The sequence below is a fragment of the Anser brachyrhynchus genome (assembly GCF_964034855.1).
Source record: "Anser brachyrhynchus genome assembly, chromosome: 27".
NCBI classification, from domain to species: Eukaryota; Metazoa; Chordata; class Aves; order Anseriformes; family Anatidae; genus Anser; species Anser brachyrhynchus.
The window spans coordinates 255,729-278,758 of NC_137720.1; the positions used below are offsets into that span (position 1 = coordinate 255,729).

General features: G+C 36.2%; 2 protein-coding genes across 11 annotated transcripts in view; both read right to left on the reverse strand.

Moving 5' to 3' along the window:
* SYCP1 (synaptonemal complex protein 1) overlaps window positions 1-10,335 on the reverse strand; it is a 29,538-nt gene extending 19,203 nt beyond the window's left edge. For 5 of the 8 annotated variants that reach the window (XR_013942449.1, XM_080569630.1, XM_080569628.1 and 2 more), the window contains exons 1-11: window positions 10,197-10,329; window positions 9,123-9,207; window positions 8,921-8,967; window positions 7,434-7,598; window positions 6,542-6,609; window positions 6,281-6,354; window positions 4,920-4,978; window positions 3,740-3,809; window positions 2,650-2,723; window positions 1,546-1,654; window positions 61-155 (exon numbers count right to left, since the gene is read on the reverse strand). Coding sequence is in view for 7 of the 8 variants with exons in the window: in XM_080569630.1 (XP_080425756.1) it covers window positions 61-155; window positions 1,546-1,654; window positions 2,650-2,723; window positions 3,740-3,809; window positions 4,920-4,978; window positions 6,281-6,354; window positions 6,542-6,609; window positions 7,434-7,598; window positions 8,921-8,967; window positions 9,123-9,207; window positions 10,197-10,304 (954 nt within the window). In the remaining variant the exon portion in view is untranslated. Of the gene's footprint in view, window positions 1-60; window positions 156-1,545; window positions 1,655-2,649; window positions 2,724-3,739; window positions 3,810-4,919; window positions 4,979-6,280; window positions 6,355-6,541; window positions 6,610-7,433; window positions 7,599-8,920; window positions 8,968-9,122; window positions 9,208-10,196 lie in introns of all 8 variants that reach the window. The other 3 variants (XM_080569632.1, XM_080569631.1, XM_080569634.1) reach the window with 3 other exon arrangements.
* LOC308183478 (bile acid receptor-like) lies at window positions 10,232-22,373 on the reverse strand. Of its 3 annotated transcripts, XM_080569636.1 has the most exons (13): window positions 22,172-22,373; window positions 21,652-21,842; window positions 18,714-18,816; window positions 17,021-17,147; window positions 15,390-15,755; window positions 14,685-14,825; window positions 13,679-13,818; window positions 13,485-13,589; window positions 13,288-13,387; window positions 12,012-12,140; window positions 11,389-11,505; window positions 10,877-10,990; window positions 10,232-10,781 (listed from the first exon to the last, which is right to left on the reverse strand). In XM_080569636.1, exons 4-13 carry the CDS (start codon window positions 17,082-17,084, stop codon window positions 10,543-10,545), a joined length of 1,515 nt encoding a protein of 504 aa, XP_080425762.1. In that variant the 5' UTR covers window positions 17,085-17,147; window positions 18,714-18,816; window positions 21,652-21,842; window positions 22,172-22,373; the 3' UTR covers window positions 10,232-10,542. The 3 variants fall into 3 exon arrangements, with proteins under 3 accessions (XP_080425762.1, XP_080425761.1, XP_080425763.1); XM_080569635.1 differs by lacking the exon at window positions 22,172-22,373 and having other exon boundaries at window positions 21,652-21,934; XM_080569637.1 differs by lacking the exons at window positions 18,714-18,816; window positions 22,172-22,373 and having other exon boundaries at window positions 21,652-21,934.
* Window positions 22,374-23,030: the final 657 nt, after the last annotated feature.

The window sequence follows — 23,030 nt, forward strand, 5'->3', positions numbered from 1 at the left end:
CGGCAGTTATTTATGCAATTACTCATATATTTATATTGGAAAACTATAAACAAGCTGTACCTCTGTTTTTTGCAATGAAACTTTGGCTTCTTCCAGTTCTGCCCTCAAATACTCTCGATTGAGCTGGGATTCTTTTAACATTTCCCCTTCCAGTCCTAAGCAAAAAGATAAAAACTTACATTTAAGAAAAACAACATTTACTAAAATATGCTTGCATTTGTGTTTTACGGATAAATATATTCCTACAATTTTATCAGTTAATTACTTAATGTACTCACTTAATTGTTAAGGAAAAAATCCTCCAAGATGGTTATTCAACTTATTAAGTAACTACCTAAAATGTAAAATTGCTTGTATTTATAAAATTTAACAAAATGCAGTCACTCATATGTATCTGGAATAAAAATGTTACTAAATGCATCCCTGTCTATGGCAGGGGAGTTGGATGATCTTCAAGGTCCCTTCCAACCCAAGCCACTCTATAATTCTATAATAAAGCCTGCCTTTCCACTCCCCAGGGAAGGAGAGGCTGAAAATTGTCTCAGTTCTATAGAACAAAGCTACTTGCATCACATACCATAAATATTCTGCAATATAAATGGCTTTTAAAATACTGAAAACCTAGTTCTAAAGCTCTAAGTTTCCTCAGCTGCACCTGACTCTAAGTTTGCAAAACTGAAGTAATATATTTTCTCCTCGTAATCTTCAAAAGCTTTCATTGCCTGACTCACCCTTAAAACAGAAGAACTCTTTGAAAATAGTTTTACTTTTGCTTATTTGCAAATACGAGATTCCATTTGAAAACTGTAACGTTCTGGGGTGTTATTTGGCTAAGATGTGGAAACATGTCTTGTTGAACAGAGAATACTACTATTTATAGACTACTGAGCAACTATTAGATGTGAAAAACTTTACTAACTTGATTGAAAAATAGATCAACTCACTAACCATGAAAAACACTACTGTCTTGCCATGTTTACTATACAAGACCAACTGAAATGGAACAATCCTCAGAATATGGGCAGGGTTGTACCATGTCCTGGTGTATCCGTCTACACTTCTGTTATGGAAAAGAAATTACAGGGTATATGACACCTTTTTAGTAGCATAACTATTTTCACCCAAAAGCTTATGGAAAAGTAAGAGAAAAGTTCCTCGCAATGGAACTCCCGTGTCAATACAAAAACAGGGTGTAGCCTAAACCTAAAAAGAAAACCTTTATTATGAAATAAGGGCCTGTATTTTACATAAGGAGAGTACACTACAAGTCCAGTTCCCACATCAGCAGCATCTTGCTCATTTCCAAACAGGAATACGACCTGCAAGGTCCCAAGGTTCTACTGCTGACTAATAACAGGATGAAATTATCATCATTCTGTTTCCCATACTTCTATAGACAAATGTATTTTCATTGAATCATAGAATCATTGAAGTTGGAAAAGACCTCCAAGATCATTTGGTCTAACCATCCCCCTACCACCAGTATCACCCACTAAACCATGTCCCTAAGTACCACCATTTTAATATAGTAGGAAGGACTCTTACTTTTTGCTTCTTCTAAGTCTGCAATCTTATTTTTTGATTCCTGCAGCTGAGTCTTAAGGTCTTTTATTACATCATCTTTTTCACCACTCTGTATGGTAAGAACTGAAATCTAACAAAATTAAAATAGTATCACAATGAAATCTAAAAAAGAAGACAGATTTTCAACTTCATTTGTGCATCATGTATGTTTAGTATACATACTGCTTGCTGTCATTCAAGTTAAATAAGGTGGTCAGGTCTTAGACAAACATTGATCAAGTCATATTACTCTGGATGGAAAAGCTCTTCAGTTCAAAATCAGAACATGAATACCAACAGACTACAGATAAAAGAACATCACTAAAGTTAACAGAATCTGACAGAAATGCAGACTCAGGTGTTATCTTTTTCATTTTTCATTCATTACTGATGTCCCAAAATACTCCTTACCTCTCTACAAAGTCATGTACATACTCAGAAAAAAAACAACAGCTCTTCACCTTCCTGGAAACATATACAGGTAGACACCCTGCTTTTCAGTCTTCTGCTTACAGACGAAAAACTTCTATCACAATTAATTTTGTCAATTTAGTCTTCCATCACGGATACCTCAACACCACTACAAAAAACCCACTCCAGTCTCAGATTCCTAACCTCTTCTACGAGCCCGTGGTCTGATACTCATTTAAGTGTTCTTTCCACCTTCTTTCTTACCAGATATGAACTGTATCTTTCTGTATATGGAGTGATGACTGTTCTGTTAATTTTATGCTTCTGCACAAGTCACTTTTATACAGACAAACTTATGTACAGAAAACAGAATAAGTGTTTAGTGTTCATGTGGTGCTTTTATATCCTGTCACAGACATGTCCCTTATTATGATAGAGCAGACTAATTCAAATTTTATTCAAATAACACAGAATGAACAATCTGCCAAAAGGTAATTTGCAATAACAATTTCCATCCTTCCAAAATACAAATATTTCACAAACAACCAAGCACTTTTAAAACAATTATTTCATTTGATATATCAGCAATTCATTAAAGCAGACTTCAAATATTAAAGAAACAAGATTTGTTTCAAAAATAAAGTTCTACATATTAGATTTTAATAATAAGCACACCTGCTTCTCCTTCATACTGACTTCCAGTTTGCATTCTTTTTCAAACTTGTCCACTTTTTCTGCTTCTTCTTTTACTTTTGAGAAACAGTAGTATTAATAGTTAATAAACTAAAACATTCTCCAAGTTAAATGCAATTTCTATTTTAAGATTGCTTTATAATTGTACAGTTATACATTTTTTTCCTTAAAAGGAATTATTCAGGTAATTTTTGAAGTAAATTTCTAATCACACAAAACACCTTTTCTGCCAGCTTTCCATAGAATTAGTTCATTACTGCATATATGAATTGATAGACTGCTATATGAAACTAGCAGAAATGCACATGTAAAAATAAGACAAGCAAATAGTGGTATAAATAAAGCAAATATTTAATTAAAATTTCTGTAGCTATAAATTAGAATACTATCATTTAAATAAACCAGCTACATAAAATATGTAGTCATCTATAGACTGTACTTCATGGACAAAACTAAAAGTTTAGTGACTACTAGTAAAATAAGATTTCAAATCTGATTTATTAGAAGAAAAAAAGAAAAAAAAAAAAACAATAAAGAGTCCAGGCAGCATGAGTAAGGCAGGGTCCAGACCTTTGCTAAAACAGTTATGCTGCTGATGGAACAATTCATCGGACGTAAAATTTAAACCAGAAGTAAAAAACTGTGTCTGTCAGGAAACCTAAGATGTTGCAGTGAATTTAGCTTTTCTAGGAAATTTGAAAAAGACCTATCCCAAACTAAGAGAAACCGAGGTAGTGTTAAGCCTGCTGCGAAGAAGCAGACCATACCACAAGGAAGTACGTAACTCAGAGGAATAAGACTCAGGTAAGAAATAATTGACAAGAGATCGCCTTATCAAAGTCACTGAATTTAGCTGACTGTCTTCAACAACTGTTCCCTTAAAGTACAAGGCATTTACTATTCTATTACTATGTAATGAGATTCCAGGACATAGTCTCAGAACAAATATCAGTGTTAACAGTTCACCATTCTCGCACATCCTATCTTTCTGGCATGAAACTGCAAGCAATAAAATCTGAGAAGTACAAAATGGTTAAGCCTGCAACATAAACACAGTAAGCATAATTCTCACATTTGAAACACATTTCCAATCTGGTGTTCTCTGCTTGCACACGAAGCTCTTCAAATGCCACTATCATTCTCTAAAAATAAAATTTGAAATGTACGTTCATATAAAGCTATGTGCTTCCAGTAATGAAGAACAATATTTGTGGTTTATAAGCAAGCAGTATTATAAGCTTATTCATATTTGTAGATAAAAAAATTGTTAAAATCTAAAGTCAGAGTTAACAGAATGCTACTGAAGATTTAAATAATTTCAAGGATGAGATATTTTTACTGGTCCATGTTTGTAGATCCCTACCATAATGGAGAAGGCGTCGTATATTTCTTAGTTGCTACAACAATTGATAATTAATATTTAACAGTTAAAACATGTACTCCCTGACTCTGCTTAATATCAAGTTCATCAATCCCAAAAAATGATGCCTCACATTCCTCTATTATAAATATATTAGGGTCTTATATTCCACACTGGAGTAATTATTAATAAAAATATGACTTTGACAAGACCACAGTTGCTTTATAAGTTAAAAAGGAAAAAATGCTCATTTAGTCGAGGTATATTCATACCTTATACTTCTCATTTTACACAAAATTACCAGTTTCCATCATTATTTTTTGTTTTGTATCATATTCAAGACTGAAACTCATTTTCTTTGTTTATCTTTATGTAAGTATATTGCATTTTACATTAAACAAAAACACCTACTAAAATAATCCTAATATACCTGACCCCATTCCACATCTCCATCTTTGGACATACTCAAAACCTGACTGAACACACTCCTATACAATCTGCTTTAGTTGATCCTGCTTTTAGCAGGGTAAGTTGGACCAGAACTTACTTCTCCAGAGGATCCTTCCAATCTCAGTCATTCTGTGAAATCACCAGGTAAGTTAAATAGAGCACAAAGACAGCAGTTATAGCAGTCAGATAACACTATGCAAATCTGTGCTCCCAAGCAGTGTTGCATTTTACCCAATGAATATATTATATACAGTACAAAATTAACTCTTGAAAAGCAACTGAAAATCAGACTTCCTACATACCACATGAACCTTCTAATCACTTTATCAGAGAATGTTCTTTGTATGAATAATATCTCAATGTATACATGCAACTCAGATATCTCAAGATGGGCTTATAACTCGGATCACATGTGATGTTTTTAGCACACTAACTCACTTACTTCAATGTTGTTATTAAGTTCCACATGTAGTTGTCTTGTTTCTTCTCTTTCGTGTTCATCTATCAAACCAAGAATGTATCATAAGGTTTTCCTTTTTGCAAAATAATGCCAGCTATCCAAGCCATTAAGCTTAAGCAGCATAATGAATTTAAAAAGAAATTACAGGCTCTTATTTAAAAAAATAATTGCGAAGTATAGTGCACCAAAAGTTATACGACTTGAAGAAAATGCATATTCCATCAAAATACCAAGCAACCTCGTCGTTTCAAATTTCCTTCCCAATCTCATTTTTTTCCACAAAGAACATAATTCTCAATCAATTTATATAGCTATATTAATTTTGACAGTATTAACGTAGTTGAATATTACTGCATCAAAAATGTTAGCATCTGTAAAAACGGTAAGATAAAGTTTAACAATGAATTTCCTTCCATCAGCAGAGATGTCCATGATCACAGAACATTAGAGAACTGTCACAATACTCCGTATCTCCATCTTTTAACAATTCCAGTTTCCAAATTGATATTATTTTTTCCTTAAGAAAACAATTATGAAAGATAACAATAAGAAACACAGCAATCAAGGGATTACAGTAAACGTATATGCAAGACTTTGTTGAAGCAAGGCTAAAAAGAGTCAGATACTTCTTAAGTACCCAGGATCAAGTCAGCCAAATTTTAAAGACTATTCACAATTTTTAATGTCATATAGATTAAAATCCCAAGTCAAGAATGTATTTGAAAACCTCAAGAACGCAAATTTTGTGTCAGCTTGGTCAATTTAGTAAGAAGAATGCTAGTTACTCATAGTGTCCTGGTTTTGGACTTTTTTTCCCCCCAGGAATCTATAACTGCTCCAAAAAGAATACCAACTCCAGAATTATTTTTAAAGTGATGGGAATGGTAGCTAAAGCAGATTCTACTGCTTAAAAACAGGCAAGAAGTGCCACCTAATATATCTTAATATATTCAAGGTATATGGATGTGACTGACAAGTGTGACAAGATTGCAGGAGACGTGTACTCCTCTGGAGCGTTTGCTAGTGGCTAATCAATATTGCTTACAGTACCTAACACTTGTCATACCCGGATCAGTATTTAGACAACTAAGTAGGTCCCGGGCATGTAACATTTTAGCAAACAATCATTAACTTCAGAAAATCTCAGAATATAGCATTACAAAGTACACGTGTATTAGACTTCTGGCTTCACTTCTCAACTCTACTGTGATGCACTGAGCCACATATAGTTTATCTCAACTAGAAAACTAATTCAGAACCAAATGAAAGATTTTTCCTTCATGAATTTAGAGAAAGCTAGAAGTAAATATACTTTCATAAATCAAGATATAAAGAGCATTTACATTTGGTGGACTTCTCTGTGAAGTGAGTACAGGTTTCCTTGAGTAGGTTACATAGATGCCTTGAAGTGCTGTTTCTAAAAGAAGGAAAAAAATACCATAATATGTTGTCACAAGGATGCATGGTACTTCGTACATTCCTGTAGTAATAACGTGAACGTTTTCTTGAGTTTTACAATTCAATAACTAACTTTCCATACCAAAGCAGTTCTAAGCAAGAAACCACATTATTTTTACAAATCTATATTTAACTGTATTACTTACTCTTTTAAAAGATCTTTATTTTCACATATCTCATCTTCCAGTTTTAAGCTTAGTTTTTCATTTTCAAACTAATTTCATGGGAGACAAATACAAAATATATTGTTACTGAAAAATATACTGCAATTATACTTTCAAAACACACATGAAAATGTATTTCTGTGCATCCAAAGACAGAAATCTGCTTTATCTGATGTTACATGCCAACACAACTTTCATTAGTGTGCATGAAAATATAATAAAAAATAATTTACCATGAACTTAAGCACTTAAAGACATGTTATCCATACATACATTTGCACACTATGGATATGCATGCTTTCTCACAATAACCATTTTCTCAAGGCAAAAGTTAAACAATCAAAGATGACTTAGGTTACACAGGTTGATGCGAACAAACAACAATAAAAGGACCAATAAATTGTTTAAAATATGTTTTTCAGTCACAAAGCTCTCCATCACTACCAGCAAGATAAAAAATGTGGATGAAGCAAGACTGCACCACTTCCTGTATGTGCTGAGTATAGAAATATGCGTGGGCATAGTTTACACATACCAGGAGGATGAAAGCTTATTCTATCTTGAGGAGGTTTCTGCATCCCCACAGTATGATGTGCATGTAAATAATACAATAATGGCATGTGCATTGTTAAAATATGGTAAACAACTTTTTAAAACAGAAAATATACTTTTTCCTTTTGAAAATGTAGAACCATATGTCATTAATAACTAGTCAAATAGCTTCTTTAAAGTCATCCCATGAATTGGTCAAAATGATTTCTTCAACCTCTGTAACAATCTTTAGTATTTAATTGTATAAATAATACTTTCATACTAAACCAGGAAGAGTTTTCTCTTTAATTTACATATTCAACATATTTTGTACAATACTGGCCTGCAATTCTTGAATGGCTTTACGCTGTGCTTCAATAATCTTTCTATTTTCTTGCAATTTTCTTTCCTTTTGCTTTAGTTCTGATTCTACAGTTACTTTCCATCGCTTGATCTTCTCAGCCTCTTTGTAGAGTTTTGAATACAATTCATTCATTGTTTCTATATGCTATTAAAACATGTTCCACAATTTAAATCTTAAATGCTATTTAATTAATAACATCTTAGATACACATATTTCTCATTGAAATATCACAGCAAAAGTATTTTTTTCTTTTTTTCCTCGCAGATGGTAACACAAACTTCTGTATACAGGGAACAAAGTTCATGTATCCATGTACTTGTATGTATTAACATACATTATGTATGTATTAACAGACATTATGGAATGCGAAAGGGACATAAACACAAGTGAAAAATATCCTAATGCCCTCAAATACAGTGACACTGCTAAATTGATAGATATATATTTAACTGCACTTCACCAGAAGTCAATAAAGTTTTGCTAGAATTATCAGTAGAGCCAAAATTCCTTCTGTAAGGCTCTTCACAGAACATCCCCTCTCTTGTAACAATAGACACTGCTGGGTTAAGTAAAACAAGCTTCAGAGATCTTGACCTGTGATGTTTATTTTTAGCTAACTCATACACAAAGCAAGAAAAAAATACAACCGACATTGTACTCTTAGACTATCTTTAAAGCACTATACAAGCCATGCTTGATCAGTGGTTTAGGCAGGTAAAACAATAGGCTACAACGCAGTTCTACAGATAGGTTTCATGTCATCTAATGCTATCCTTGTTTTGGTGGCATCATGATTATTTTTCTTTACAATTCTGACTGTACTTTAATATCTGCTAGGGCTAAAAGAAGTTCAGTCCTCAGGGATATGAAAATCATTAAGAGGGCTGCAAGAAATATGTTCCATTTTCTTGCAGAAACCAGCATTTCATATCTAGGAAGCACAGGAAGCTACTGCAAAAAATTAGCTTTACTGAGTTACACTAAAGAAGAACATGGGCAAAGAGGTAATGAGAAGAATCAAATGCTCGAGGAAACCACTCCAGTAAATTCACTGCTTTATAGATAAAATAAATAAAGACAAGGTAATTGGAATAACCTACTTTGATTCTCCAAAGAATATTGACTTCAACCCTTGTGCCTTCTATCAGGCTATTCAGAAACATGTTCACAACGATGAGTGCCTAAATCTTACTCTGATTAAAACTCACAGACTTCACAGGCTCTATTAATATGGAAATCACCTTAGTATCTGAAGATTTATCTATAGGTACGTTCATTGAATATTAAATACCTCCTCAAACTGACACAGCTTTAAACTGGAGACACAGAAAATGATAGCTACCCTCTGACTACTTCCTCTAGTATTCAATAGTGCTTTAGACACTGTTTCAGGAACAAATTAAGAGACCCTAAAAAATTAGTTATGCAAAGTTTATACTTAAATGCAAATTTTATACTTAGCTGACCTCTTCATCTATCTCAGAGCAAAGTTTTACTTGCTGTGAAATTGCATCTGAAATATTAAGAAATTCTTGTCAATTTCAAAAAAAAAAAAGTACAACTGTAGCAGTGTTACAGCTATGAAATTACATAACTACTAAGGAAAAATGTTCAAGATATTAAAAACTTTTTTAAAATTTTTAAGTTAGATGCTTAATCTAGTCTTACCTGAATCAGTGATTTCACCATGGTTCAGTGTACTCGTCATTACAAAAGGTGAATTAAAATCATCATCTGGGCACTTGTTAAAACCCTGCATAAATTTAAGAATAATTTCTTACGGGAAGATTTGTAAAGAGGAACTATAAAACAAATACAGCTGATGTGAAAATGGGATTTCCCATTAATAAATCAACTACCTACTATTTTGAAAGCCCCAAGTATTAGTAATGACTTTGGAACTCTACTTGCTTCTTAGTTCACAGTGGCTTTTCAAGCTGTTGGTCTGTAGCTATGTTATAGACTATACTGAGGCTAAAGAAGTGGATGCTTCTGATTACAGCTATGAATTTATTAGCTACTGCATGCTTGTTCCCAGCTGTACGGTAAAGGACTCATTAAAGCAAACTATTTTTTTTCACATTTATTTTTGCTTTATTGCCAATAATACTTCTAAAACACAACAGATTAAGTTTTAGCATGAACATTTGACTTCACAAGGTGTTTTGAAAGTCACAGAAATTTATCTTGTAAATACTGTAACTCATTTCCTGTCAGCATCGTATCTGAATCTAAATGTATTTAATAAGAAGCCTCAACACGAAAAGGTATCTTGTAGAATTCACGTAACAGTGCACAGCAACAGTTCATCTTCACTGCACACTTGGATCTGGTGGGACCAATAATTCAAAGCAAGTAAAGGTACGAGTGGTGTATTTGCCACTTACAGTTCAGAATTTACCACATCAAACATGTACGTTTATTTGTCATCGGTGGTGTGGAGTTAAAATACATAGCAGATGCTGGAGAAGACGGTTCCTCCCGTTTTTGACAGAAAAAAAAAGTAAAAGCCTTCGTAATTAATTTGAAAACGTTAACACTCTAGTTTCCAGTAAAGCGATCTCGGCGCAGACACTTTCAGGCATACGTACGCTTGTGCGTCGGAGGCTCAGCGCTTCGCCTGGGAGCCCCCCGGGAGCACCGCTCCCCCTGCCTCAGCGCCCACGGGCCCCGCGTCGGGGCCGAGCCCCCACCGCCCGCCGCAGCCCGCAGAGCGGCGCGGCGCCCGGCAGCGCCATTTACCTGACACAGCCCCGCGGCCCGAGCGCTGGTCTGGGGTTTGACTGCAGACACCTGACCGCCGCTCAGGCGCGGCGGCACGAACAATTTAAACGGCTTTCCTTTTTCCATGGCCTCGGAGGGGAGGGCAGGCCTCGGAGCCGACGCCTCACGGCGGACGCCCCGCCGCCCCAACCGGCCTCCCTCAGCCGGCCGCCGAGGGAGGACACAAAGGCGGGAGGCGAAGGCGCGCGCTCAAAGCGGGACGGGAGGCGGCGGGAGCAGCGCGCGCCGGGCTGCGCGGGGCGGGAACGGCGCTGAGGCAAGCGCGAGGCGTCTGCGGCGCTGCGTCGCGCGGGGTCGGCGCGTGCTACTGCAGGTCCCAGAGCTCGCAGAGCAGGGCGGTCAGCCGCGGGTCCTTTGTCCTCCACGTCACCAGCACCTCCGCGTGGGTGTGGTTGAGGGTGCGCAGTTCCGTGAGACGCCCGATGAGGCGGGCGAAGTGCTGGGGGTCCTCGGGGTGATGGATCTTGGAGTACTTGTAGAGGATGCCCAGGAGCGGCTCCTGCAGCTCCTCCACGTGCCGCTTGTTCCTCAGGAGGGGGCGGTCTGCGGAACACCGGGGGGCAGGGCGGTTACCGGGCGGGGGCTGTTGCAGCCGGGCGCGGCTGGGGGGGGCGAGGGCCGGCGGCCTCACCGCTTACCTGAAAAAAACACCGTTGTTGCTACAAGCAGGGCGTATTCGGTCTCAGTAACTTTCAGCTCCCCCATGCTTCTGTAGAAGTAAAACAGTGCGGTAATAAACTCCTCGGTTATACCTTGAAAATGAAATAAAACAATCAGAATACTGTCGCATTAGAGATGGGCACTGCTATTATGAATATTCGTCCTAACCTTTTAGAGTTTCAGGCAGTTCCGTTATGTGGAACAGCTAGCAGACTTAGCAGCAACGATTCTAATTACTAAAGTAGTAATGAAAAAGTTGTATGGCAGTTCTACCGTGGAGCTTCTGATATAGCTCAGGACTTTATCCTCGGATCTAAAGCAAGCAGGAGCACCAGCTCCTTCCCCACAGAGGTGTCGGGCCCGAGCGGGCTCCTCGCGAGCTCCAGGCAGGGCAGCGGGGGCCGTGGGCACGCTGGCGCTGTGGCAGTGACTAAGAAGGCAGCCTGCGATGCAACGGATTTCCAAGTATTTTAAGTCAGGCCTCCAGTACCTGTGGTAGTAGTGGAAGTTGGACTCTCTTCGTTGTGTGATATTTCAATGGAATAAATGTTTTTATCAAGGTTTTGAACATGACAACACGTCGCATGATCAGGAAGCCGTATATGACCTGGAACAAGAGAGATGACAATTCACAGCCGAGCTTAATATGACTAAATGTTCATCCACATCTGCTTTGTGGATAGGCACCTAAGATGTGCAATATTTTTATCAGACCTATGCAGGAATAAAGAATTGGTCTTTTTTGCATCCAGCACTGAGTTCGCTTGTTACATTCCTGTTGGTCAAAATCTCATGTCAAACTTGACACAATAAATATGTCGTTAATAAAGCTCATGTTATCCATCTACCCCATCATTTGTTGAAACACTCAAAATGTTTGTTTTTGTTTGCAACTAACGGGAGGGAGGCAGAGATCCAATTAATTATTTTTTTTGTATGCTCTGTAAAAAAAATGCCTCTAGAAGGTATGTATGCATTACTGATGCTATTCCAAGTACTGCTGTGCTTTAATAGGGAATTACTTGAGATTCACTGAATTAAAATGAATGGAAGTTATTTCAAAATGGCCAAACACCTTTTGGTGTTTGCAGAAAGCTTATTAGTCCAACTTACTTTCACTTGTTGATGATTGGCACTCACTGATTCTTTGGTTATATATCTGGGCTGAACGCAAAAACATTGCCTCAACTGTTGACCCTTTTAGCAGTGCAATCTGATCTTCACTAGCTAAACTTTCAAATCCTGCAAAGAGAGAGACTTGTTAAGAATCAGTGCTGTGTCTGCCATTAAGCCCAAAAGATGGGCTGACAGAAATTATTTTTTAATAAATGCACTTACTGTAAAGGAGGAGCCACAGTTAAAAGACATTTGAATGAAACACTAGCTAGTGCTCTTGCAATCTTGCTAGTTTGCACGTTAGAAAAAAAAATGCTGCTGTCAGTGTACAGTGTATAGAAGAATCACAGGAAGGTACAAGTAACAATTTGGGGAATAAGCACAACTTTATAAAAAAATCTCTTTGTAACATCTGATCTATGTCATATGCCCTAATGCAATTATGTTGCTTAGTGACTGTGGATATTCCCCGTCTGTTGATAGTTGATCTTTTTAAAATTATGTTCATCTTTTGATGAATTAGTTATCTGCACATATAATTCAAGAACAAAGGAACTTCATTGGTTCTTTTCTTAATCTTGATCAAAGGGGGAATGTAACATAAGAAAACAAACAAGTCATCCATTCTTTCAGACCTGTTCTACAGTAGCGCTATCACTGATGCTAAATAAATTATATCAAATACTTGCTTTACATGTTGATTGACTTTTGTCAATGAGTTTTGCAACTTAAAGAGTAATAAATTATCATCCCCCTATCAAATGTTATTTTGTCAACTTTACATTGAAATGCAGTGAATTTAATTGCATGTTCTCTTGTTCTTGTATTATAGGAAAATATGAATAGGAGCACCTGGTTTGTTCCTTCTGTTCTGACTTTGCCTTTGAAGGAACATCTATTTTATCTTTGATTCCAATAAATTGCAAACTGAATTGGATTTCAGACAGTGTGTTAAAACAGTAACTCACTCAAGATAGCATTTTGAAGTCAAAGTGCTATCAGAAAAATGGGTCCCATGTCAGGAAGGGAAAAGAAATCTAATCATAAGCTTTTGAAGAAAATGCTTCTAACTTTTTCTCTTAATGAATAAATGGTAATCCTGACTGTTAGTGTTGGAAGATCTAACAGTCAGTTAAACGAGAGTTTTCTTAAAGCCTATATTTTTCTCAGATTCATGCCACCAGTATGGCTTCTAATGCACTAAAAAAAACAACAACAACAACAACAACAAAAAAACAGGTGACTGTAACATTTCCCAAAGGAAGAAACTTACCTGGGAGTCTTTTTGTGAAATCCACTAGCACTTGTACATGGACAACTGCCGTCTCAGAGAGACGGAGAAAACTTTCCTCAGGACTCGCAGTTTCTTGCAGCTGCATGAAAGAGCATTTATACATTTAATATAACCAAGATAAATTGCTTAGGAAAATACTAACTCAGTAATGTGGGCTGATCGTTCTGTATACGTACAAACTTTTTTGCTTCCTCAAGGGGAATCATATATTTTTGGTGTGCTGCTACAATGTGGTCAAGAAGTTGATGTTCCCCTGGAGTAAGTTCCATCTTCTCTGGAATCTGTTTTAAAAAAAAAAAGAAAAAATGACAATGAGTTAAGGCAAACATAAATGATAAAAAAAAATATTTTAAATGGAAATATATCCCACTTTTCCAGATCTTGTTGTAGATGATACATGCTTACTATTCAGTCTCTCATCTTCCAGTTTTATGTTGCAAAGAAAACTGCTCTTTTGTTTGAAATTCTTCCTGAGTCGCTTTGACTTACACTGTACTTCAGTCAGCAAACCTGTGAGGCATGGAATTATGTATCAGTGCATATATTTTCAAACAGATTACAATTTGAAATCATTACTGTTATTATGGATAACACGAGTCTTGCATCTCAGGAGCTGTCACCTATAAGGAACCATGCTTCCTAAAGAACATGACAATGTACTGGTGATTCGGTGAGTTACTGTTCAATATCCACCAAAGGCCTGAGCGTTTGCCATCTTATGTTATCTTGCTTATGGCTCTGTGACATGAGCATGAGAATTTTTCACAAAAACTTTGTGCATTTTTTTTAAATGTTTTGTTTTTCTTTCCAAATACGAAAGTGCGTCTGATATGCTTATGACTGTCCTGTAGAGGTGCAGGATATTTAGATTCTTTTTGTTTTGTAATGTCTTTTATGAGCAGCCCTCTTAACTTCAGGAGATACTTCCGAGTACTGGTGGTTTCTGCAGATGATGATGCTACAGGTGCCAGACTCCAACGTTAACTTTTCATATGGCGAAATAAAGCTTAGACCAATACCACTTAGAATCATTGAATCACTGAAGTTGGAAAAAACTTTAAGATCATCAAGTCCAACAATCTGCCTAACATTATAAGTCCGCCACTAAACCATGCCCCTAAGCACCACACCCACACATCTCTTAAATACCTCCAGGGATGGTGACCCTACCACCTCTCTGGGCAGCCTGTTCCAGTGGCAAACCATCCTTTCCATGAAGAAATGCTTCCTGACTTAAATCTAAACCTCCCCTGGTGCAACCTGAGGCCATTGCCTTGTGTCCTATCACTTAGCTCTACTGAGAATGAGGGATTGACTTTGGAAAAGATTTTATTGATGAAGAGTATTAAAACAGCCAACATGGAGGGAGCACTTACATTCTGCTAGCATTCCCACAGCTTTACACTTCTTTAAGCGACATTCCTGACACTTCCTTCGCATGTACATGTCCATTTCACAATGACCACCGTTCTTACATCGATACACTGCATTTTTGGTTATGCTGCGTCGAAAGAAGCCTACAGAAAAGAATCAGCTTATGAAGGAAACTAAGGAGTTTTATCTCATAATTTAAATAAAGTTTAATTATTTTCTTTATCATGAAAGCATTATCTTCATTTAACATGTAACATGACTTGTTCTTTCTGACTAGTATTGATCACAGTTTTCCTTACCTGATCAGGACAGCTCCCATATAGCATTAATAACACTGAATTAATAGCTTACTAATGACTATTAAGAACAATAATTAGTGAATTATAAATAAAGATCTCTAATAAATGGTCATGAGAAAACCAGCAGCTGCTTAAACAGGCACTATACCAGTGAATACTTTGTTGAAAAATTAGTTGTATGAAATGATTTTATTAAATACATACTGTGAAAATGTTTCTTTAAGAAAATGTTATAACAATGTGAACCTTAAGTAAACATGTGAGATAAAGGGTTCCTTAGATAAATTATAATCCTCCATAGAAATGTCACCTTAAAAATTAATGAAATTTCTTTGTTTAAAAGACAGGCGTGAAACATTACACTGAGCACTGCGGGGTAAGATACTGTTAAATCTATTTGCCTCTTACCTTTACAACCTTCACAAGTAAGTGCATTGTAGTGATACCCGGAGGCTTTATCACCGCAGACAACGCAAAGTTCTTCCTGTCCCTTCAATCTCAAAGAAGAGTGGTTTAATCTGGGCCTTTTAAGTCCTTGATATCCACTATCATCAAGGTGGGAAGCCGTGAAAGGGGGCTTACTTAATTCGCAGTTACTGATTATATACTGCCCATCGTTGTATTGGGAGTCCAGGGTATATGTACTGTATTGGGATTGTGACGGTTGTGACTGTAATACTGGAGAAGAAATTTGAACTGTTGAGTATTGGCAGTAAGGTGCAGCCTGAAAATCAGTGTCTTGCAGCTGATAATTGATGTGCTCTGGTAAAACATCTAGATAAAGAAAAAAAAATGAAAATGAAATAAAAGTCTAGGGAATATCTCGACATCAGCAACTGTAAAGTTTTAAAATGTTTAATAGATTAAACATTTAAGCACAAATATTAGAGGAACACATTTTCCTAAGGGCAGTCTGACGTTCTTTTAAGAGGTGCTACCTGTAACTAATCTAAGATTTAAGTTAAATGTAAGATTTAAGTCTGTAAATTTCTTAAGTGAAATCTAAAATTTCACTTAAATCTTAGATGTAGTAAAAATGATTTGATAACTGTTCGGGCAATGTCATGTGGGTGCCACTGGGTTCTTGTTAGTAAATGATTGAATATCAGTTCTCAACCGAGTGTATAGTTACCTTTAGATTTACAGTTAAAGTTGTTTTTATTTACCTGTCTGCATTACAGAAGAATATTTTCCCATAGGGAAGTGAATTTGTTAATGAGTGAAATGTTTGTTGTTGATATATATTTCAGGCATAATTTTGAAAATGTGTTACAATAAGAGTCTGAGAAGGATGTTCCAGAAATTACAGAGTGGTAAAATTTACTTTACTGTGGCAGGAGTCTCAAGTTAAAATTCAGAAGAGTAAAAAGTAAAAGCCTGTTTTATTTAATATTTTTCCGTATATAGTCGTTTATAGTTTTGATTTTTTTAGGCAAAATGTATTTACAGTATTATGAGGAAAGCTTTTTCTTGCCCTTCTGGTTGTAGTGTTTTAATTTAATCCACCCTCCCTTAAATGTACACAGCTGTACTGAAGAGCTCATGCAACAGGAATCGTGTTTCATTCTTGTCTCTGGATTGTTCAAATCTCTGTAAAAACAAGGTACAAGGTGTGTGTTTGTTTGCTTGTTTTTTAGGCAGTTTGGAGGTCCTTTTGTTTTTAATGGACTTTGAGTTCTGCCTTTACCCAGAATCAAATTAGTTATTGCAATTATAATTATATAAGATACATAGCCATTATCTATTTATAATGCATTTGGAATACTGTAATCAGACATGTATCTTCTTCATGCCAGTCAAAAGAAGACAGCACCAATGTTTATACAAAACGATCAGTCAGCATTATCACACCATGTGCAAAAATCTGTATGAGCATAGGTCATATATTGAAATGCACTCTCTGTATGGGCTTGGTAGTCAAATGTGTAGCTTCTTAGCTTGTAAAGATACAATTAAAATGAAGAAATTAATATGAATTCCCACAGACATTCCTTTCACTGCACTGCTTTCTCATGATGTTAAAATTTGGCTTTACTCACCATAATACTGTATGGGCTCAGCAAGACAATACCCATCAGGCACAGTGACAAATGTATTTGCCATGTTCTGCTCCCAGTTTCACTGTTTCATTCACTTTTCTATGTGCTACACTTTTAAGAAAGAGACCTGGAAAAATGCAAACATATGAGAAACATCACATGACAAAGAATTGCTGGGTAGGCTTAGCTACAGAACTAAAACCAGGAAATTCCAGAACATGAAACCATTTGCAGATCATAAGAAAATTAGAGGTATGTGTAAAGACACATAATAGTTGCAGTGAGGTTGCTTACTGTCTTAATAGTAGGGATTTGGTATAGAATCCGTTCATAAATCTCCAAGGTAAAGTATATTTAGAACTCTTGCTTCCAACTTTATGTGAAACCACGTGGGGGAATGAAACTAACCATTGGTAGATTTTCTAGTTCAGGAAGGGATTAAAGGACCTTCCCTAGGCAGAAAAAAATTGCTTGCAGAATGAGTGAGACCATTTGCACTGAAGTGGATATGGTTGATGTTCTGTTTCTGCACAAGAGTAGGTTTTTAGTGAATTTGTTTCATTCACTTTATATCTACATTTGAAGTAAATACAGGAAAATAGCTTGGAAAGGCCATCACAGAATAGCTCTTCTTTCCCAGGTGAATACTCATCTGCACTGAAACATAGTTTTGCCCCAGTTAGGCACTGCCTAACTTAGATTCCAAATTTAAGAGCCCATGTTCCTTCATGAGCTCAAAGCCTCCCATGAAGGTCGAAAAAATCAATCTGAGGTAGGGTGTATTGTCTGCTAGAGTTGCTTTTCTCTGTCCCTTCATCATTGCAGAAGCCTGAGCTCCTGGTTGGATGCTTTGACATTCACCATAACAAAGTGTACTAAGAGGTCACAGTGGCAGTTGGTGCAGAATAGCTATTTTGTTTTGAATTCAAAACTATCTTATTTTTCAGTAACTTCCCTTTATAGAAAGGTCCTAAAAATGTGTTTTAAAAAATCTTTTTTGGGGGGGTGTGGGGGGGGGGAGGGGGTGGGAAGGTCTATATGGACACTAGCATAAGCTGTGTTTGAGCTTATATAAGAGTAGAGGCAATCTCTGGTATTACTTTAGCAATCAAGTGATACTGGAGTATGCGTTAAGGTATTAAATAGGAATTATTTTCCTTGCCCCCTTTTCCCTCTGTATGTGGGGAATGTGTTCAAGCATCACTGGTTAAAAGTATATTGTATCTGCTGCCCACTAAAGACTTTTCAAGGCACTTTGCCTGTGAACTATTCATAGGCTTTCCGTGAGCAGATGGGAAGGACAATAAAGATGAAAAAGGCAAGTAGGTATGTGGAAGTGAGTAGGCAAATCAAATCCTTACATTAGCAGCAGGGCTCTCTACATCTGCCCCTTGCAGAATTTAAAGCAAACTGTGTTTAAAGATCTTCCTTGAAAGACTCACATATTAGATTTTATGCAGTACCTATACCTAGATACAGCTGAGAAAATGGATGTATCATTTCAGGGAGTCTGAACTGAAGTTGTATCCTTAAAGACATATGTCCCTTTCCCCAAAACTGGACATATCTTTGGAACTAAACACTTTCCCTTTGTGTTGCCAGCAGAAGGTGAAAAGATACAGTGAGGATGGAATGCTTTTTTTTTTTTGTTATCTCTGCTAGTAAATATTTGTTTGAAAGAGAAATGACTCACTGAATCATGAGGTCCTTATCAGTTAGATCAATTTGGCCTGGGCAAAGTCTGCATTTTTCCTCAGAAATGTGTGGAGAGATGTGTTTCTGGATTCCAGTGGTTCCTTTAAATAAAAGTAATAAAAGAATAGAAGCTACAGTAAAATTACACTGATCCAGTCTAACACAAATGTAACATCGGGAGTATGAAGGACATACTACCAAATGCAAGTTGACCAGTTAATTAAGTACCCTAAATCTTGCAATCAAACTTTCATAAGGCAAGGTTTCCTCAACTTAGGTGATTGTCTGATAATGGATTTGAGGAGTTAGCCCTTCTCACTGATTTTTATGACTAATAATAGCAGCTGCAACCACAGAATTCCCAGCTTAGAATGAAATTTTGTAAATTGAGACTTAAACTAAGAGAATGTTATAGCAGTATTAATATTAAATCCAGTGGTTATTTGAGGAATGCTATACCATCTTGAAATTAGATGTAATGATCATAGTACCGATGTGTATAAATGTTAACTGTTTCATTTTCTGACATTTGAGAATTTAGTGTTAACAAGCTTGTTGTTCTGATATAAAATTGCGTGGAGCCTTTTAAAACAAAAGGTATAGAAAGCAAGATAGGACAGGAAAGCTTTGGTGATTTGTAGGACTGGCTGTCAAAATCACATGTTGCAATTTCTGCCTTACTGAATTATTCTCTCTTTTATATTTGAGTCAGTCAGCAGTAAGGAAGCCTCCTCCAAACTTCAGACATTGCTTAACTGTTGTGATTTTTATATACTAATCTCTCAAAAGTTCAGTAGCCATCCCTAATCCCTAACACCTCGCTAGAAATGAACCATGACCTCAAGGACACTTTTTCAGCCCACATATGCGTTCAGTAACCCTTTGCCATGCAAGCAAGTAAATTCTCCATGCACACACAGATGAGTTATGCACTGTGAAGTTGTGGAATGCTTGACAGAACGTAGTATACGTGCCCAGTTGTAATTTTCAAAACATAAAGCTTGGACAAAATTGAAATCAGATTAGGGGAAGAGCCTTGGGTGTTCTGGTCAATTACAGTCATGCCATTCCCAAACCAAAATATTTTATGCTTTTGTCTTTCATATTTACTCAAAATATAGCTATACTTTTTGTGTATGTGTGCTTTAAAAAGAGAAAGAAAAAAAAATACATCCCCAGATATGATACATAAAGGTCTTTAGCTTAAAATTCTGTGAAAAGGTGGGAATAACTGAAAACAAAAGAAGCTGCATTTTTAATAACTTGTTTCATAGAATCACAAGTAGTAATACACTTTTGAGTCCTTTATCAGACATACCAACTTGAAAGTAAATTTCATCTGCATAAAGACACGCTGTGCCCTGCTTTTCCTTCTTCACAATTACTTCTGAATTGCTATATTTTCATTTGTGAAATCCAGATCGTTTGAGGATTACTTTTTAATTATTATTATGTTAAAAGCCTTTACAAGCTGAGAGATTTTTTCCTTCTTCTGAAGACGTAACCTAGCGTATAAGCAGCTGAAGTATTTTTGAAAATGTTGCACTTTCACAGGTTTAGTTCTGACACTGATCAGTCTTCTCAACTGATAGTGTTCAATATAAGCTGTAATGTATATTGATTCAAAGGGTTAGTTATCCATCTAATACAGAAATTCATCAAGATTGTTAGTAGTCCTAACTGAAACTTTTCAGTTAGGCTTCTTTATGGAAGCCATTAAAGAAAAAAAAAAAAAAGTAAATTGATTAAAGTAGAACAGAATTTCAAAACAACTACTATTTATTACTATTTATGGGGGGGAAAAAAAGATTATTTTTATACTTTTTTCTATAAAATACCATTATAAAGTGACATTATCAATCTCTATTATCAAATTTATTAGGATGCAAAACATACTGCTTTTATAAGAGGCTCTGAGGAGCTCTTTAAGAGGTATGTATTGACAGTACTTTAACTGCTATCATAAATATTTTGACAGTTGAGTCATAGGGAAATTTCTTGTTTGCAGGGAATTTTAGGAACTCAAGCTGAAGGTCTACAATATTTATTTAACATGCTGTGTGGCATGTTAATGAACACGTAGTGTAACTAGGCAGTACATTTCAATCTCTGTTGTAATCACAGTACTTTTTTGCTTTTGGAAAGCATAGCTTAATTTTCTATTTTTATTTTTTAATTTGTGAAATTTACACCTAAATCTGAAAAAAAAATTGAGCACAATCAGTGGCTACCATGTACAATGCCAGGTGATAGATTCAACTTCACTCAAGCAATTCACTAATTACATCTGTAATTAAAGAGTGATTTTGCAGGGAAAGTTCTAGGATCACTTGATTGATCCCATATGCAGCTAATACACATTATTAAAATTTCAGCTGTTTCTCCCAGATTTAAAGTGCTACGAAGCTCCCCAAAGCTTCTGTCTGAAGAAAATCCATTTTTCTTCCCATTAAATATGTTCCTTTCTTGTCATAAAATAACCTTCTGAATATTTTCTGTAATAGATATGGTTTATTTCACTAATTGACTATGTTCCAATTTTCTTGAACTGTTGTTTTTTTTTGAATTATTACTTCATGAATATTTGTTGCAAAGGTGTATTTATATATATATTTACAATATACATGTATATTGTAAAGTAAGAGGTGAGAGATTGTTTGAAACCTATGGCTTTCTTAGTACTTTGGAGAAGGCAAACAACTGAATTTAAAAGTTATTTCATTCTGTATGTTAAATGAAATACTGTTGGAACAAGTTCTTGACAACTAGGATACTTAATTTAAAAGTGCATGTTTTCAAAACTAATTTAGTCAGTAGTTTAAAAAGAAAATCAAAAATCCACAATGCCTGAAATATTTTCACCTGGCAAATTGATTCATGGCTATAGCAATAGTTTATAATCCCAGAGCATCACGAGAAGTAAATTAAATACTTACGGTAGTTCCAGAGCAAGTCCGTGTGGCTGTAGCAGTGATCCTAGCTCTGAGTCCAGCTGGAGCAAACTGGGCCTTTTCCCTATTTATCAGTTTCTGTGCATACACTGGCTCCAGACGCTCTGCAGAGCAATGCTGCGGCTCTGAGACACGAACTTCCCACACAGCCTTTCCTGGGGTCGAAGCAAGGGCAGCTGCAAGACCACATAAATCAAAGAATAACTGGGTCATCAGGGACAGGGGCCATGGGGACCTTCACGTCACTGTTTCCCAGAGTTCTCCCTGTCTGATTACAAAGTATTTTGCTTTCTTGGTAGAATTTAAAATTCTTCCATTTTGATTGCTTAACGTTGACATGCCCGAGTGTTAATGGACGATGTTCATTACTTTGGCAGGGAAAATATTGCAATAACATTATTTTGATATATCTACATGACATAGTAATTGAGTTAGGAAACAGTTGATTAGGTCAGTATTTTGAAACACAAAACACCTTGCTCTACGTCTTCTAATTCTGACATACCTGTGCAGATGCAAAACACGGGATTCCTGCATGCCTCTATAACAGGCAATGATTTGTTAGCAAATTTTGTGGCCACTAATTTTGCAAAAATTTATTCTTAAAAAAAATAGAAGTATTTCCATTATGAATAATTTCTAGTCATTTAATCATTATGATTTGGAGTTGGGGTTTTCATCATGTCCTAGATGTAAGATGTGGTCTTTTGGTTAGGGCATGCTGTTTTAATCACACTGTCATTAAACTTGCCGCCTAACATGATGCACAGCAGGTTGCAAACGTTTAGTTAATAAGACCAGGAGGAGGTCACCTTTCTTCTGTATAGGAGCAATTCTTGATTAACCCCAGAAAAATGTTTCTGTTGTATACTTCACAATTTACATGGCAAAGGGAAAAATTCCTGTCCTGTTGGTTTTCTTACTGCAGTCACTTAGGATAGCCTTCTGGAGACAACACGTTTTCATAGATCTGTGGCATAATACACAGCCAACTGGCATTACCATTCAAAGGAGAGCCGTGTTTGTACTCCATAGGCTCCCAAGAAGTGATGTTACTTGTTTCTCTGTATTCTGGCACCATTTGGGAATCTGTGATTGAGTCTTTGGAGGTGGAATTGCTGAGCTTGGCTTGCAAGAGCAAAAAAGATTGACTCACAAATGCTATATTGATCATCTTACAGGGTGTTTTTTTTGTTGTTGGGTTTTTTTTTGAGCTTTCAAAAGATTTGTATTGATCATGTGTGGTGATGGAATTGGAATGCATAGATTATGAAGTAGGGACAAAGATAACAATCTTGCAAATGTAATTTGTCAGCATTTATCTTCCCAGTAAAAGCAAACTTACTTAGCAGCTAAGATGTCAA

Bases quoted from the DNA above. Each gene is read 5' to 3' on its own strand.
- LOC308183478 (XM_080569636.1), bottom strand. From the start codon at position 17,084: ATGGCAAATACATTTGTCACTGTGCCTGATGGGTATTGTCTTGCTGAG. The intron at 13,819-14,684 runs GTAAGTGCTCCC...CATGCCTCACAG, and splicing joins TGTGGGAATGCTAGCAGAAT to GTTTGCTGACTGAAGTACAG. The intron at 11,506-12,011 runs GTAAGTTGGACT...CTCTTGTTCCAG, and splicing joins CCAATCATCAACAAGTGAAA to GTCATATACGGCTTCCTGAT.